Source organism: Panthera leo, chromosome D1, assembly GCF_018350215.1.
Source record: "Panthera leo isolate Ple1 chromosome D1, P.leo_Ple1_pat1.1, whole genome shotgun sequence".
NCBI classification, from domain to species: Eukaryota; Metazoa; Chordata; class Mammalia; order Carnivora; family Felidae; genus Panthera; species Panthera leo.
The window spans coordinates 107,654,459-107,671,522 of record NC_056688.1 but is presented as its reverse complement, the minus strand read 5'-3'; the positions used below and the strand labels follow the sequence as shown (position 1 = coordinate 107,671,522).

The following is a 17,064-nucleotide window of genomic DNA, read 5'->3' as shown; positions in this document are numbered from 1 at the left end:
TGCTTCCTTCCTTCCTCACGCACTGTCGTTCTTACGCTCCTGGACTCCAGGAGCCCTCTGATTCTGTGAGTGGGGAAAAGCCTTTATCGTTCATTTGCTAGTCTGAAGCCTCCGTATTCCAGGTCCTGGCATTTGGGAAGGCACCGGCTTGTGCTATGTCACAGGCCACCAGGAATGGTTTCCAGCACAAACTCCACTCTAGTTAATTTGGCCACGATCGCCTTGGTCTGGGCTCTGCACCCGGCCCCGTCTCGGCCAACTCCAACCTTGCTGCTTTTCAGAGGAAGCCAGGATGGTCTTGACATATTAGTGGAAGTCCCGGGCTTTGAACGCACGTCTCTTCCCTCTCAGTCCCGTTTCTTAATTTGCTGTTCTGCTTGTTAAATATTAAAGTTGTCCCAGAAAGTTGAAAACTGTTCTTTTTTCCCCCCTTATTTGAGTCTCCACAACCAGTCTTCATTCAAAACGAGTAGTAGTAGTTAGAATTGTACCCCCAGCCCCTCCCCCCACACCCCTACTTTTTCCCCCTGCGTGGTCGGACTAGTCAGTGACACCAGAAAATTCTTGTCTTTTTGGATGCGATTGGTTTAGCTGCCCTGGAACCAATCGGTCCTTGTCCTGACTAGCTGGCTTCTTCACTTCACGACAGTCCTACTACCCGGCTGTGCTAACTCTCGTATTATGGGTTAGCCTCTTGCACCCGTCACTGCACCTGACCTGAGACTCTTGCCTCCCTGTTAGGGAAACTGCTTCTGTATTGCTAGTAATTGGTATTGGTCATTCAGCCCTTCTTCTGGCTGCTAAATATTGAATTCTTTTTTTTTTTTTTCATGATATGAGGCCCTTATTACTTGTCTTTCTGAGTTAGTCCTGTGCCCACTGGTTATAATAATGCTGTAACTAATGGATCTGTCCATAGAAGACTTCTCGAAATCATACTCTCAGGGGTGCAGTTTAGTATTTAATGGACATCACACAATGGTGTCCCATCATCTCCAATACTCTCGGTGCAGCTGTCCCAAGTCCCACTGACATTGCCTCCACAAAGACCAGGGTTGATTTTGAAGGTGACTGTTGCCCTTGCCTTTGGCCTTGAGAAGAGCCACATGGGGGTGGGGACTCTAGAGGCTGGGATAGAAGAGGCCAGCTTATAGCTTAGGGAGGAGTAAGGGGTTTTAGAGGTAAGTGGGCCTCTGTGTCCCTTTTTCTGGTGTGGTGTGTGGGGGTTATGGATTTTCAGTGCTGGCTGTGGGGAGGAGAGGCTCAGGGGTCTATGGGGTGTGCATGGGAGGAGGCTGGGCTGCTGGGAAAACGTTAACCAATTCCAGGGACTTACAGGCGTGGTGGTGGGGGGTACTTGATTCTAGGAGAGGTGATTGCCCAGAGGAGCATCAGAGAATGGGGGTGGGGTGTTTGAAGAACCTGGGGAACTTTGGGGGAAATATGGGCTCTGAAAAATCAAATTAGGCAGGAAGGACGGGTCAGCTATGAGTGGGAGAGCGGGAGGAGAGGGAGGCGGGTTTGGGATTAGGTATGCCGTGAAAGTGAGCCCAGTGCCAGCCCATGGAGGGCAAGGTTTCCTTTTCCCTCTTCTGGTGGTGACCCTTATCTCTCTTCTTTTCTCACGGAAGAGAACCAATAAAAGAGGAGCTGCCCCCTCCCCTCCATGACTCCCTGAATCAGTTTGCCTGTCCTACATTCCCACAGAAAGCACACACCTGTATCCCTTCCCTTGCTCCTTGGGAACCTCTTCCCTTTGCCTCCAAATGAAATGACCTCTCATTCTAGCCAGTCCTGTGATGATTCTCTAGGGCATTGGCCACTCTTCTCCCAGCCTGACAGCTGGCCCATCACCAACCAGTTAACCCATTAACTCAACACGCTCACTGGTCAGCCAGTTGGCCAGTTCTCTGGAAAGCCATCTGGTTGACCAGTTAGCCAACAACCCATTGTCCATTACCCGAGTCAATAGCCCATCCCTTTCTCACACCCCTTGTCCCCCCCCCCCGCCCCCAACCTTCCCTTCAATTCCCTAACATTTCAGCTGAAAGGACTTACTAATACTGCATAATTGGGTCTGCTTCTTAACCCCCTGCCTTCCCTCTCTCACCCTCTGTTGGAAAACCCCGTTGCCGACTCTGTGTGTGTTACTAACACGCTTATAACCCAGGGGACCAAGGGATGGGCAGGGACAGGTGGGGTGAGGTATGAGTGAAAAACCAAACTAACCTTTCTGTCTCATTGCGGAATGTCGGCCATCTTTAAGTCTTTGCTTTCCTGGTCTAGTTCTTTTGTTGTTTTCTTCTCTACTAACCAAGGTCTTGAACTGTTCCCCTTCTCTGCAGCCGGCTCTTCCGGGAAGGGTTGGGGGGCAGAGGAATCCAGAGGAGGGGCTGGAGGGGGGGGCGATTGGGAGAAGAAGGGCTTCGATTTTTTTGTGTGTTTTATTTCTCCCTCCCATTATGATTTAATTTTCTTTAAGCAAAAATACTTCCGCTCAGCCTAAGGTGGGAGGGTCTGAACAACCAACCAAATATATATGGCTATATATTTTTCCTCCTTCCTTGAGTTTCACAGTTGGTCATTTTATTTTTCTTTTCTTTCCGTTCTGTTCTTTCGTTGTTGTCTTTGTTGTTGTTTTTTTTTTTTTTTGGCCCCTCCCACCCCCTCCCCCATATCTCCGGTGAAGCACGCAGGAATTGGACACGCTATGGTAAACAAACTGCATTATCTGGTAGATATCACTCTAATTGTCTTACCGTTTGGTTTGCCGTGGGTTTTTTTAGCTGTTCGATTCTCCCTCTTTTGTTTCCTTTCCCCGTTTGGTTTTGGTTATTTTGCTCTTCTGATTGTTTTTGGCGTCCTGGACAGTCTTCAGATTTTGCTTCTCTCTCTTTTAGTTTTCCTTTTTCCCCTTTTCTTTCTTTTTTGGTCCCCACTCAAATCCAAAAGGCAAATGGAAATCGAGGAATTTGGCCTGTCCCAACCCTATAACCCCGACTCCTGAATTCAGATTCCTGGCCAGAGAGACCTGGGGGCAGGCCCCATGTTCATCGGCTCTGGTTAGACCAGCCCCGATGCCAGGCTGCTTATTTCTATTGCTTTATTTTGTTCCTTTTCCCATCCCCCCCCAACCCCGCTCCCTCGTTTTTTTCTCTTTGATTTAGTTTCTTTCTTGGTCTCCTGAAAATCCATGGAAAACACCATCCCATGACATGCTACGCTCTCTGCTCACTGTCAGCTCCCGGACAGGCCCCTCGAGTTGGGAGAGGGGGCTGGGAGTGAGACCTCCGGGGGCAGCCAGCTGGGCAAGTCCCCCAGAGGGGGGATGGCCTTGTGAGATGCAGAGCGAGCGGCCTGGGACCAGTCCAGAGCTCCTTCAGATCGGCAGTTTGTACCAGATTGGGGGCTGTCCCATGCTGGCTGCCAGGGAAGAGGTGACATCCCCTCCCTCACTCCTCAGCCTTGAGGGTTCGTGGTTCCGTCTGCCCCCCCAACATCTGCATGGCATGAATGGTCTTTCCCCCCATGAGGGATAGCGTCCAGTCCCCCCCACCACTCTGCCGCTCTGACTAACACTGTGTTTCACACTGTCTTCCTTCCCCTCCATCTCCCCTGATCTGTGCCCCGTGCCTGTCCTGCATGGCCTCTGACAGGGTGGTTACCTTCCCTGTTGAGGGGATGAGAGGAGGAGGTGCAGCAGGGGTGAATCAGGCTAGTTGTTGCCAAGCTCCGCTGTTTGGGTTGGGCTCAGTCCCGGTGAGTGTTGATGTGGGTGTCTGTGTAAACGCAGCTGGTGTGTGTTGGTGTGTGGGTGCGGCTGTGTGTAAATGTTGGTGTGACATTTAGGGGGTGTTAGTGGGAGACCGTGCTGTGTGTGTGTGTGGGGGCTTCTGCGGGTGATTCCACACGTGTAAGCGCGGGAGTGAGCAGGGGGGCCGCGGGACCGTGTGTACGTTTGAGTCGGGGAAGGGCTCCGCGTGGAGGCGGGCCGCGGGGGCCAGCCCCGAAGTCTGGGGGCCGTGATGGCAGGAGCAGGGAAGGAGCTGGGGCTGGCTCTTTGCTCCTTGCCTGGCTTCGGAGCGTGCGCCTGGAGGCTGTGCCGTGTGCCATCCCCAGGGATTCCCTCGTGCCTGCCCGTCCTGGCTTTGCAGCAGCCGGCGGTTACTCATCGCCTATTAATAATGCAGAGTGATTGAGCGCCAGGCTGGGGACCTTGCAGATGGATGTGTCTGCTCCCGCGGGGCCTGCGCTGCTTGGGGCAGCTGCCTGGCCTTCCGAGCCTCCCAGATCCGTATGGCTGGCTGGCGATGAGGGAAGCTCGATAGCTGGGGCTCCGGGGCTGAGTGGCTCCCCCCACCTCCCCAGGAGGCTCCACCTGTGAGGCTATGTCTGGCCCGTCCTGATGCTTCCACGCACCCATGTTTCCCTGCACCCACAGACCCACGGTAGCCCTGTCCTCTGCCCTGTCCCCGAGGTAGTGCCCACCGCCACAGCCAGCCCCGCCCTTCCCCGCTCCAAGACCTCATCTGGCCACTCCCAGCCACCCTGACGTTCCCATGGAACCACGTGGTGGTCCCAGCACCACCCCATATCCCAGGCTCTGCTCTCCAGCTGCTGCTTCTAGAAGTTAGCTGCTGGCCACCTCTCAGGCCAGGCCACTGAGTGCCTGTCAGGAGCCGGGCATTTGGAACCCTTTCTTTACAGAGCTTCCCTGGACAGCCAACCTGTGACCTTGGGGACAGAAAGGAGGCAAGATAAACCCACGTGGCACACTCCCAAACACCCGGGGAATACCGTCTAGGGGTTAGGGTGCCATAGACCTTCCTTCTGGTCTCAATTCAGTTACAGATTGACCACATGGACCTGAGCCAAAGGTCAGTTTCCTCAGCTACCGAACGGGTGATGGTACACGCGCATTGTCCATTTCATGGGGTCAGTGTGGAGATCAAGTAGGGTAATGGGAGTGAAAGCGTCTGTGCTCTGTACAGGGAACCATAATTTTATTAATCTTCATAACATGTTAACTGATTATCTCAGTGTTTCCAGGGTGAGGATGTTTTGTAAAGAAGTGATCCCCTTCCTATAGCGAACCCTGGAGAATACAGCATCTCTGGCCCCACTGGAGACGCTATTATCGTCCCTTCTTAGGAATCAGTCCCCAAGATAATTGCAAGAAACCCCAGAATGCCTCAGGAGTTGGCCTGGGGAGGAGGAGGAAAGACGGAGTAACACGGTGAAGCAGCCTTGTCTGATTTCAGCCTTGGCAAGGGAGGTTCCCGTAAATTCGAAGTTTTTAAAGTCCACGGGGTGAGCGTCACTGCTTGACGATCAGAGCAGGTTGCCTCTCGGCGCCCTGAGTAGCCTCATAAGCCCTCAAACACCTGCCCCAGGGATCAGCATTTTCAGGCCAAGACCGGAATTAGAGCCTGGGGCACCAAAAAGACGGGGTTCACCCTTTTCTTATTATTCCCGGGTATTCCTCAACCAGGTTCCTGTTGGTTTTGTGTTTATCTTACTAATGCATTTGTATATGGTCTCTTTTCTTGTTATTTGAGCGTTTCTCCTTGGGTAGAGGGTGAATACAGACCAAAAAGGCCAATCAGTTGAGAGGTTTGGGTTAGATGTGGTCAGGATGATGGAAGTTTTCTTGTTTCTTGGTTTTTTTTTTTTGTTTTTTTTTTTTTAAATTTTGGAGAGAGAGAGGGAGAGAGGCAGACAGACAGAAGAGAGAGAGAATTCTAAGCAGGCTCTACGCTCAGTGTGGAGCCTGACACGGGGCTTGATCTCACCACTCCGGGATCATGACCTGAGCTGAAACCAAGAGTTGGACGCTCAACATACTGAGCTACCCAGTTGCCCCCGAAGGTTTCTTGTAAAAAGAAAAATAGCTCTTTGTGCATACACTGGGGTCTGTGATTCTTCTAAACAGCTCTCACAGTCTGAATATAATTTAAACTTGACAGATGCCCAGATTGAGACATCAGAGATTGTTCTCAGTTAACAGAGGGGGAAACTGAGGCCTAGAGAAAACCCAGGACTACATGACAGTTATGGAAGGGTCCGGTGCCTTCCCTTCGGTTACCTCATTTAATCTGCATGGTCAGCCTGGAAGAAGTGTGGACGATGGAGGTCACTGAGCCCCTTTTACAGATGAGAGGCAGAGATTGTTCTGGAAAATGGTAAAGGTTGCACAGGAACTCAAGGTTTCTGGCCTGGAGTCTTTCTCCTCTAGTCCCAGGCTTCATCAAATCCAAACGTCAGGGTTCGCTGTCAGGCCATGACTGCTGGCTAAGTCGTTTTCCTGTTTCCAACCCGATTCTCTCTTTAGCTTCTCCCTACCACAAACAGATGGCTGAACTTAAACACATAGCAGGGATGCATGACCTCCCTCAGCCGTCCTTCCCCTGTCTTCCTGCCCTACTCCCGCCCCACCCAATCCTAAGGGAAGCCCAGGCCTTCTTCCTAAACTAGTTGTTCTTAACCATCTTTGGCTCATAGATCCTTTTGAGAATTTGATGATGGCAATGGACTAAGGAGGCAATTTTGCGTACATTGTCAATGGCTTTCAAAATCCCAGAAACCCATCTAGCCCATCCACAAGTCAGAAACACCCATGCTCACAATATTATTCTCCCTTGAAGGGGAGGTCAGTGACCCTGAGATCCTAGCAGGCAGCTGGGAAGGGATCTGGATGATGCCAGAGGATCTTTCCCTCTTCCTCAGCCTTTCTTCCTGGGTCATGATAGGCACGGAGCGTACCTGTGGGGCTATAGAGCCCGGTTTCACATCCTACCAGCCTCCCTAAGAGGAGCCCAGCCGAGCAGAGCAGAAGAGAGGTGGGCCCAGCAGGGAGGGTTGAGACCCCGCCCAGGTCGTAGGCTGCCCCTGGAAGCCACCTCCAGCCACCCTCCGTGCTCCTGGGGTGTGGAGGGAGGCTGGGCTTCCACGTCTTCGGTGCTCCACCCCTTCTTCCCTAGCTGGGCCTGGTTCTTCCAGGGCAGAGCTGTGGCTCATTCCCGTTGGCCTACTCAGTCCCCAGTCAGGGCCCTGCCTGTCTGCGTTGATGGGTTGGTGTGGGTTGAGTGCCGAGTGTCTGCAGTGTCTCGGGTGCTAGCCGTGGTCCTGATGACGGAAAGATGGCTGCTTGGAAATGAGCCGGTCGGGACGTCCTCCCACTGCCTCCAGCAGGATGTGGCGTGTGAGCAGGTGTGTCTGGGTCAGTGACCAGTAGTGAATGGGTGGTGGGAATGAGCGTCTGAGTCACTCTCCGGTGAGGAAGATCTGAGCCTCATGTCTCTTCCCTTTTTTCCTCCACCCATAGATGTCTTTGTCCTCACGGCGACTCCTCTCCCCTCCTCCATTGGAAGGAAGCTTCTCCTTCCTGCGCCCACAGCTCTTTCACCTCCATCTCCGCTCTTCCCCATCTCCGCTGGCCCCGCATGCCTTCTCACCTGCGGCTGCCTTTCTCTCACCTCTCTTGCTGGGCCTGGCCCCCCACCCGTGGCCCTCTAACCTGCATGTGCCCTAGCTGCAGAGGCTGTTCTGTCGCACGGCCCCCCTGCCCTCCTCCCCCGCCGGCCCCACCCCTTCCAGAAGCTGCGCGGGGAGGGGGGGCTTGGGGGGCAGGGGCAACACGAACCCCTGGGGTGGAGGGGGACGGGGGAATTACTCCCCTGTTTCCTGCTTTTACTAACGAACCTGCCATTTTTGTGTCTGGACTTTGATTTGTCTGAGGGAACAGTCGGGTTTTACTAATCTCCGTCATCTCCCTCCTTGCCTTCCCCAGAGACTGTCCTCCACCCCCCCTACTCTTGGCTTCCTTTCCACCCAGTGCCCGTCTCCCCCTTTCTCCCTCAACTTCCTCCACCCCCAGGCTGACCGCCCTTCCTCCGTGCACCTCCGTATGTTACCCTGTCTCCTGCTACCCTCTCCCCCAGCCCCTGGGCCGGGGCTGCTCTAAAAAAATAGTTGTAAATCTGGGGGACAGACAGGAGGGTGGTTTTTTCCCCAAAAGAGGCGCCCTGTGGCAGTGATTTGCATAAAGCTGTAGTGGGCAAGGTCAGATTCATGCCTAGTCTGAAGGGGAGTTGAGGAGAGCGCCCCCCAAAGGTCGAGTCCTTCTGACTCTAGAATGGCAAAGGCAGATGAGCTCACTGCATGGATTGGGCCAAAGAGAGCCCATAGGGTGGGGGAGATGGCAGCTGGTGCCCTGGCTGCTGGGCCTGGAGAGGGAGGACACAGCTTAGTGGCTGAGGGGGCTGGAAGGGCTCTCCCCCTGCACAGAAGCAGGGGCACGTGACCAGAGCAGTCTTGGAGGATGGAGGTCTGTTCACTCGAGGCTCCTGAGGCTTTGGGCTTATAGATGGGACACAGGCAGTGAGAGCCCACTGTTTCCCTGGGTCACAAGGTGACTTGATGTTCACCTTTAATGGCCATGATGTGCCCCTGGATTGTGCTGGGACTAGTGTGGTTACAGGGACATGTCACGCCGGGGGCCTGCCCTTCAGGCGCTGACCTTCCAACTGGGGTGACCAGACACAGGCTCAGGACCTCATTAGTGGCCCATTTCCTGGTCTCAGTGTAGCATCACGAGTGGAGTGGAGGTGCAGGGCAGAATAGAACTGAATTTGCCCCAAGGAGACCCTTCACCTCCCACCCCTCCCTGTCTTATCCTGTCCCTTCATCCCAGCCCCCTTCTGCCCTTTCCCCAGCTCCCTTCTGCCCATTCTAATCTTGTCTGCATGTTTTTGTGACTAATACTTTGACCCTTCCCTTTCCCACCCAGATCCCTGCTTCCCAGCCTCGGGCGGGTGGAGGGAAGAAGAAATAAACCATTATGACCAGCCCTCCCCTCAAGACAAGACTCAAAATCTTTCAAACTGCCCCCTTCCACAAAGACACCCCCTTGCCTTCTGTCCTTGAACCTGGTACCCGCCCTCCCCCTCGGCACAAGGTTTGATGGTTCCCAGGAGGGGGCCCCTTCAGCCCTCGCTTTGCTCAGCTGTACCCCCACTCATTGTGAGGCCCCAGCCCAGCACGAGGGGGACTCGGGGGCCCTGTGGGGGAAGCTCCCCTTGCCTCATTCTGCCCAGGTTCTTTAGGAATTCCTAACACCCTCCTTCAACCCCACGTGACAATGGAACCCCGGAGACCAGTCTCGGGAAGATGGCTGGTGGCATGTGCGTATAGACTGGTGTGGGTGGGGACATCCCAGGATGTGACTGGAAGGCCCAAACCTCCAGATTTTGCCTGACAAGGGGGTGCTAAAGCATGTTTGGGGCCTGGGAAGTGGGGGTGAGCTGTGGTCTGTTGGAAGCACAGTGTCGGGGTTCACCGTGAGCCAGCTTCCTGACGGCTCCTGCAGGAGCCTGTCTGCTTTTCCCAGGCGACTGCCCTAAGCCACAGCCTTCCTAGAGCGAGGGCTCGTGGTCCCGAAGCCCTTGGCTCTTCCCCTACAACCTTGTTGGGTCTCTAGAGCCCCTGTGGGCTGCTCCTATGGCTAAACTTTTTGGGGACCAAGTGGGCATTTGGGGAGTGGGTAGACAGAGTTTCCTGCATTTGTCCCTGCTCCCCAAGGTCACTTCTGCCTTCATCAGGCCCCTGCTGAGCCCCTTTCACCTCTTTGGAATGCTGAATTACTCCCCCATCCTTACCCATGTTGCTTTCTTACCTGACTTCAGCCCAGGGTTAAGGTATCATGAGGTTAGCCCCGTTACCCTCTGTTCCCTAACTTGGCTCTGAGTAACAGTGGTGATGTTCGTAGGGAAGACAATGAAGAAAAAGTTCAGGCCGGTGACTTGGCGAAGGGTTACCCTCTCCCTGGGAGACGAGAGAGCCACAGAGGGACCTGGGAAGTAAAGAGACAGACTCAGAAAGAGGGCATGGACCAGTGGGAGCCCTTGATGTCGTGGTGGTGGGAATCAGCCCCGAGGGGCGAAGGGCATTATGCATCCCTCAGGAAGTTCCAACCATCCCCAGTAGTATCTGAGCCCCCCTTCCCATGCCCTTGCTGTCTCCCATTTCCCTGCTGGGCTAAGACTGAAAAGACTCTTCAGTGCTCTGAAGGGCTGCAGGCGAGGCAAAGCCACCAAGATCCAAGGTGAATTGGTGTTTCAACCTCCTTTATGAAAGACGCTCTGAAATCACATGAGGATCCAGAGAGCACCTCAAGAGGAGGGAAGGGAGGGTGCACTGCATCCCCCCAGAATGGGGCCTTGTCCTGAGGTCCCTGCTCCTTTCTGGAGCCATTTCCAGGAACTGCTTCTTGGTGTACTTCATGGTGAGCCCTCTGAGTACCCTCCAGGCGTCTGCCTGCTGAGCTGGGGGCCGTGGGGCAGGCCTTAGCCCACCCTGAAACCATCAAATCTTGTGCTGCCTCCTTTCCCGCCTTCCCTCTTTTCCCCCCACTGTTCCTCCTCCAAGACAAGCAGACATAAAAATGGGGGTCCCCCTCCCCCGCAGCCCCCTGGCCCCTCCCTTGCCCAGCCCGTGGCTTTTCCCAGGGGGTTGATGCCGGTTGTCTCCTTGTCTCTCCCCCTCCCTCCCTGGGCTGGGCAGGTGACCATCTCAGTGGACGGGATCCTGACCACCACAGGCTACACGCAGGAGGATTACACCATGCTGGGCTCTGATGACTTCTTCTACATTGGGGGCAGTCCCAACACGGCTGACCTACCGGGCTCACCCGTCAGCAACAACTTTATGGGCTGCCTGAAGGACGTGAGTAGGTCTAGGAAGGGTCTGGGGTCAGCCAGGAAACCCTTTGGTCCCTGTCTTCAGCATGATTTAGTCTGACCTGGCCAACCGCCTGGTTCCCCTGTTCCTTCCAAGGTGGTGGGAGACCTCTCCTATTCAAAACCTAAGCCCCACTGACTCCATCAAGAAGCTTCTCTCTCATTTCCTTGAGCCTCTGAAGTCCCCTAGCCTCTCAGAGGACCCTGGAGGGCAGCTGCGGTACAGAGGAAAGACTGTTGGGCGTGAACACTAAAGCCCTGTGTTTGGTCCTGGGTCTTCCCCTCACTAGCTCTGTGACCTTGGCCAAGTCCGTTGGCCAGTCTAATTCTTAGTTTCCTCATCTATAACATGAGTAGTCAGTGCCTACTTCTTAAGGTGGGTGTGAGGAGCAGATGAGAGTGTGAATAAAAATACCTTGGCAATCGGAAAATGTCGACTAGATGGTAACAGAGATTGTCGTGCCATTATTGTGAACCGCAGTCCCGCGGACAATGAGGGCTGTCCCGCGAGTGCCGGGCTGGAAGACGGAACCCGGAAAATAAGTGGGGCGAGGGAGGTGCTGGTTCACAGCCTCTGTGCACGAAGTTCTAGAACAGAGGTCCAAGCTGGGCAGGAGTGGCCAGGCCCTGAGCCGCTTTTGCTTCTTCACCCCTGACCCCACCCCTCCCTGCAGGTGGTCTATAAGAATAATGACTTCAAGCTGGAACTGTCTCGCCTGGCAAAGGAAGGGGACCCCAAGATGAAGCTGCAGGGGGACCTGTCATTCCGCTGTGAGGATGTGGCTGCCCTGGACCCCGTGACCTTTGAGAGTCCTGAGGCTTTTGTGGCGCTGCCCCGCTGGAGTGCCAGACGCACCAGCTCCATTTCCCTAGACTTCCGTACCACTGAGCCCAACGGGCTGCTGCTCTTCAGCCAGGGCCGGCGGGCCGGGGCCGGGGCCGGCAGCCACAGCTCTGCCCAGCGGGCCGACTACTTTGCCATGGAGCTGTTGGATGGCTACCTCTACCTGCTGCTGGACATGGGCTCTGGGGGCATCAAGCTGCGGGCATCTAGCCGCAAGGTCAACGATGGCGAGTGGTGCCACGTGGACTTCCAAAGGGACGGGCGCAAAGGTCAGGAGGCCTCTGGTCCCTTCCGCTCTCCTCCCAGCCACTCCTCTCCCCCCCCCCACTCCCCCCGCCCTGACATTCTTTCCAGGTCCCTTCCACTGCTGTCCTACCCCTTCCTCTGGCCCTGTCAGCCCCTTCGCTGTCCCTCCTTGTCATGGCGCACTGACAGAAGGAGCATAGTGTTTGGAGTCAGCAGACCTGGAGTCGCACCTCTGCTCTCCCGCTTACTGTGTGTGTGACCTTAGGTCCTTTATTCAACCCCTTGAAGCCCTAGTTTCATTATTTATAAAACCCTAGTTTCATTATCTACATCCATTACACTGGAGGTCCTTAAGAGAAGAAAATAAGAAAATACGTGTAAAAGCATTAGCACCGTGCCTAACACAGAGTAGACATCCCATTCTCCTCCCCCCCCACAAAAAACCAAAACTTCCCAACCACGCCTCCCTTCTTTCTAGCTAGGTCCATGCAACTCTCTTTCATTAACTACTCAACAAATTCTTACCGAGTACCTACGGAGCGCCAGGCGCTGTCCAAGGTGCTGGGACGGGGATGGCGGTGACTCAACGGTCTTTGCTGTCATGGAGCTCAGGCTCTGGTTGGGGGCGACACAGACGCTCAACAACCTGACACTCCCACCTGGTGAGGCTTCTAGCACAGTAAAGCGGCAGGGCAGAGAGTGCTCGGGCCAGGCAGGTGCTGTTTCTCAAACCTTGTGTTGCTTCCAGCCACCCCTTGACTCTTCCTTTTCGGTCTTCTTTTCCCGTTCTCTTGTTTCCTGCCCAGTGCTCTCTTTTCCTCTTTTCCATCTTGTTGACCATGAGAGAACGAATTGATGTAAAGGGGAGCTGACACATTATCCAGCGTAAGCACTTACCAGCGTCAGCTAAATCGTTGTGCTCCCCAGTTGTCCCTGCACCAGACCTTTGAGACTGGGTGGAAGGATGGTCTCCCCCCCCCCTCCCCACCAGGAGCACTGTGGCCCCTGGAAGCATCAGCCTTTCGTGGCTGGCTGTTTCTTCCTTTCTCTTCTCCAGGGAAATGTCGCCTTTCCTGGGCTTTATAGTACATGAGTTCATCCCCCGGTTTTGTCTCATGATGGTACCCGGGGGTCTTCACAGGGCACTTGCTGCCTCCCAGGGTCTCCACACAGGTGATTAGTAACTCTCTAGATCGGAAGTCTGTCCAGGCCTTGCAGAGAACCCCTCTCTCTCTCTTCTCCTTAGCTTCCCACAGATCTCCAGAGCCCACATACCAGGTCTGGCTGGTCCCTGGGTCGCTGTTTGACCAGCTCTGGCCATCTCTGATGTCCCACATTCATTTATGCACCTAAGCCCAGACTTGGGGCAGTCATCGCAACAAAGCTCTCCTTGACCTTTTCCCTGTTTGTTTTTTAATTGTGTTAAATTACACATGACATTTACCATTTTAACCATTTTTAAAGTGCACAGTTCAGTGGCATTAAGGACATCCACACTGCTGTGCAATCATCACCACCGTCCACCTCCAGAATATTTTCATCTTCCCAAACTGAAACGCTATCCCCATGAAACACTAACTCCCTAGTCCCCCTCCCCCCAGTCCCTGGCAGCCACCATCCCACTTTCTGTTTCTATGAATTGACTACTTTAGGGGCCTCCTAAATGGAGGGACCTCCTGTAAACGGAATCACACAATAATTGTCTTTTTGTGTCTGGCTCATTCCACTTAGCATGGTTTCAGGTTCATCCATGTTGTAGCACTGTGTCACTATTTCCTTCCTTTTTGTGGCCGAACACTATTCCATCGTATGTGTCTACCACATTTTGTTTGTCCATTTATCTGCCGATGGACACTTGGGTTGTCCCATTTCCATGTTTTGGAGCAAGGATCTTGGAGCAAGGCTTGTCCTCACTTTAATTTCCTCTTGCTGACTCTCCATTATACACTCTTTTCCCACCTCTTCCTTTCCCTGTCTCTTCCTTCTCCCACATTTGGTTCGTTTACTGAGAGTCTCGCTGGGCAACGTCCGTGTCCAGGAGACCCCGGAGCTGGTGGGTAGAGCAGGCATCTGGGGAATCTACTATGAATAGAGATGCGGGTGATTGGAGGGCCATATTGGGGGGGTGGGTGCTGGTGGGAGGGTGGGTTGTAGCAGCCAGACCCTGGAGCATCTGACACCTTGTCGGGGAAGAACAAGCCAGGGCCATGTTAAATGGGGCCCAGGGGAGTGGCTTCTCTGGTTCAGGAAAGGTTTTGAGCAGAAGAGACCATGCTTTAGATAGAGTCCTGTCTGTAGAGGAGGTACTAATTCTGTTTCCTTAGTGACACCCCTGTGCCTAATGTAGACCAAATCCTCCTTACCTCTCTTTAACCTTATGGAGATAGCTAGACCTTTTCTTTTTTCTTTCCTTTTCTTTTCTTTTCTTTTTTCTTTTCTTTTCTTTTCTTCTCTACTTATTTCTTGAAGAGTTCTTCTTGAGAAAAGAGAGAGGAAGGAAAAAGCATCGGAAAAAAATTATAAACAGAATACTTTCTAATGTATAGGGTTCTGCTTCCTAAGATCTCAGTAGAGGTTTTGAAGCTCCTACTTGATCCCAAATCTTTTTCCTAAGATAGCCAGCCTTTCCTTCCAAAGAAGTCTTAGTATGTAGGAGCTCTGTGCCTGGCATCCCCTCTCCTGGGTGTCGTTCTGTGTCCGGCTCCAGGATGGATCTGCTTACCCATCTTGCCCACCAGGCAGAGGGTTGGACAGTGCAGGCTCTGTGGTCCCACTGCCTGGCTGGCACTTTGGCTCCGTTCCTCACCCTCTGTGGTGCTTTGGGCAGGCCTCCCAATCTCCCTAAGCCTCACCTGCCATTTCAGGTCGGGGTCATAAAGGGCCAATTTCATAGGGTTACCTTGCGACTCGGTGACATGAATGAAGTGCTAAGTGCCTGACATACAGTCACTAAAGTAGGGGGAAAACGCTTTGGATTCAAACCTCTCAGCCTCCTTAGTGTTCGCTGCCTCTGGTTTCCGGTCTAAGGGATGGGCCGGGGTAATGACCCTCGAATGATCTAGCCCCTTTGGGCATGTCCACCTCCTGTATATCCTCTGAGGACTCACTCAGGTACAGAAGGAGGAGTCTGGACAGAGGCCCACTGCACCCTGCAGCTGGGCTGGGGCTGGCTCACCTGAGTTCCTGAACTCAGAATCTTTGTTGAGTAGCATCCACAGCAGCAAGGAAGGCTGAGCTTCTGGCCCAGGGCTGCTGCAGGGTGCGGGGTGGGGGGTCGGGATCCCTTGCTGGCCCGCGGCGACTCTCGATCCTGCTTTCCTCACTGAGGCCCGCTCTCCCTCGATCCCTAGGCTCCATCTCGGTGAACAGCCGCAGCACGCCCTTCTTGGCCACTGGGGAGAGTGAGATTCTGGACCTGGAGAGCGAGCTGTACCTGGGCGGTCTCCCTGAGGGGGGGCGGGTGGACCTGCCCCTGCCCCCGGAGGTGTGGACGGCGGCGCTCCGGGCTGGCTACGTGGGCTGTGTGCGGGACCTCTTCATAGACGGGCGCAGCCGAGATCTTCGGGGCCTGGCCGAAGCTCAGGGGGCGGTGGGCATCGCCCCCTTCTGCTCCCGGGAGACACTGAAGCAGTGTGCGTCTGCCCCCTGCCGCAACGGGGGCATCTGTCGAGAGGGCTGGAACCGCTTCGTCTGTGACTGCATTGGGACCGGCTTTCTGGGGCGGGTCTGTGAGAGAGGTGAGGTTGCTTTCCTTCCAGGGGTCCCCGCTGCCCCTCCTTGTGCCCCTTCCTCCTCGGGGTGCCCCTCATAGGCCAGCCCTGGGTCTGTCCTTGTAACGATCCTCTTGGTTTTCCCTCTCCCTCCACTGGCCTTCGGCCGTACCCTGATTTCCCTCTTCCGTTACCTCTGGGGCAGAGGCCACGGTCCTGAGCTACGATGGCTCCATGTACATGAAGATCATGCTGCCGAACGCCATGCACACGGAGGCAGAGGATGTGTCCCTGCGCTTCATGTCCCAGCGGGCCTACGGGCTAATGATGGCCACCACCTCCAGGGAGTCAGCCGACACCCTGCGCCTCGAGCTGGACGGGGGCCAGATGAAGCTCACTGTCAACCTCGGTAACCACCCCGCCCTGTGTTCTGGCCCCTTCCCTGTCCCTGCCTCTGAGCACACCCCCTCTGTCTGGAGAAGTTGGTGGTGGCACCTCCAAGAGTGGGAAGTGGGGAGGGGCCGGCCTCAGCCAGAGCCCCTGAAAGCTTCATCCCCAGCAAGGGTGCACAGCGTAGGGGATGCTCCGTGCTTGGCAACACTGTGTATGGGGGGCACCCCGAGTCTGGCCGTGCCCTCTGCCCAAGTGTGTCTGGGCGCGACCACCGCCCTCCTGGGGGCGCTCATTTGGGTTTGGTGGCGTCTGTCCTGCACACACGCGTCACAGCGTCGCTCATTCTGGGCTGTCGGCTCACCCACTTACTCATTCGCTGGTTCATTCATTTGGGAAGGACTTGCGGGTGCCTAGCGGTGCTGAGGCTGAGCCCAGGGCAGCAGCAGATCTGGAGCTGAGGAGGACACAGCTTCTCTCACGGGCTCTGCGTTTGAAGAGCCGTGTCTGTCTGTGTGCATAGGTGTGCGCAGGTGACACTGGACGCCTGGGGACAGATCTTCCCTTGTCTGCTTTCATGTTTGCGTCCCGGGGCTGCCCTTTGAAGCCACAGGGTCACCTGATGGGCTGTGCCAGGCCTGTTTTATAGACTGTAGAATTCATATACTGTCTCCTCCAATGTCATAAAGCCAGCAGTGGCTGGGGTCGGAGCCCAGACTCAACGCCAGGTCATTTGCCCTAAAGTACAGCGTCTCCCCACTGCCTCTCACAGAGCTGGGGTGGGCGGAGGGCGTCAGGGGCCCTCGCCGTCTCTGCCCCTGCCCAGATGAGCCCAGATCAGCTCCGCTTCGCAGGCAGTCCCCAGGGTGTCCGCGCGGGGGCGGGGGGCACCAGCAGGCCAGTTGGGGCAAAAAAACAAAAACAAAAACACAGCAGGTGCACTCACTCAGCTCCTATTTACGGGAAGTAAGTGCCACTGTATTCTGAACCTGGGTTACAATAGCAACGAAGACCAGGACCCCGCCGTCGTGGGGCTTCGGTCAGGGGAACACTGGAAGTTGGAGGTCCTCAGCCATCCAGGCTGGACTCACAACTGTCCATTTCACCCTAGCCTCTCTAAACGCAAAGGCGTATAGCA

At 54.8% G+C, this 17,064-nt stretch overlaps 1 protein-coding gene and 1 long non-coding RNA gene across 2 annotated transcripts in view; one reads left to right on the top strand and one right to left on the bottom strand.

Moving 5' to 3' along the window:
- The window catches only part of NRXN2 (neurexin 2), a 79,973-nt gene that overhangs the window by 11,216 nt on the left and 51,693 nt on the right, over positions 1-17,064 (top strand). Inside the window, exons 5-8 of the mRNA XM_042905340.1 lie at positions 10,561-10,722; positions 11,411-11,849; positions 15,177-15,563; positions 15,742-15,945. Of these exons, the coding sequence (XP_042761274.1) occupies positions 10,561-10,722; positions 11,411-11,849; positions 15,177-15,563; positions 15,742-15,945 (1,192 nt within the window). The remainder of the gene's footprint in view (positions 1-10,560; positions 10,723-11,410; positions 11,850-15,176; positions 15,564-15,741; positions 15,946-17,064) is intronic.
- Positions 5,870-12,787, bottom strand: LOC122199949. The gene is made up of 3 exons (XR_006193671.1): positions 12,352-12,787; positions 9,674-9,850; positions 5,870-6,338 (listed from the first exon to the last, which is right to left on the bottom strand). It is a non-coding gene; the product is annotated as an uncharacterized LOC122199949 (long non-coding RNA).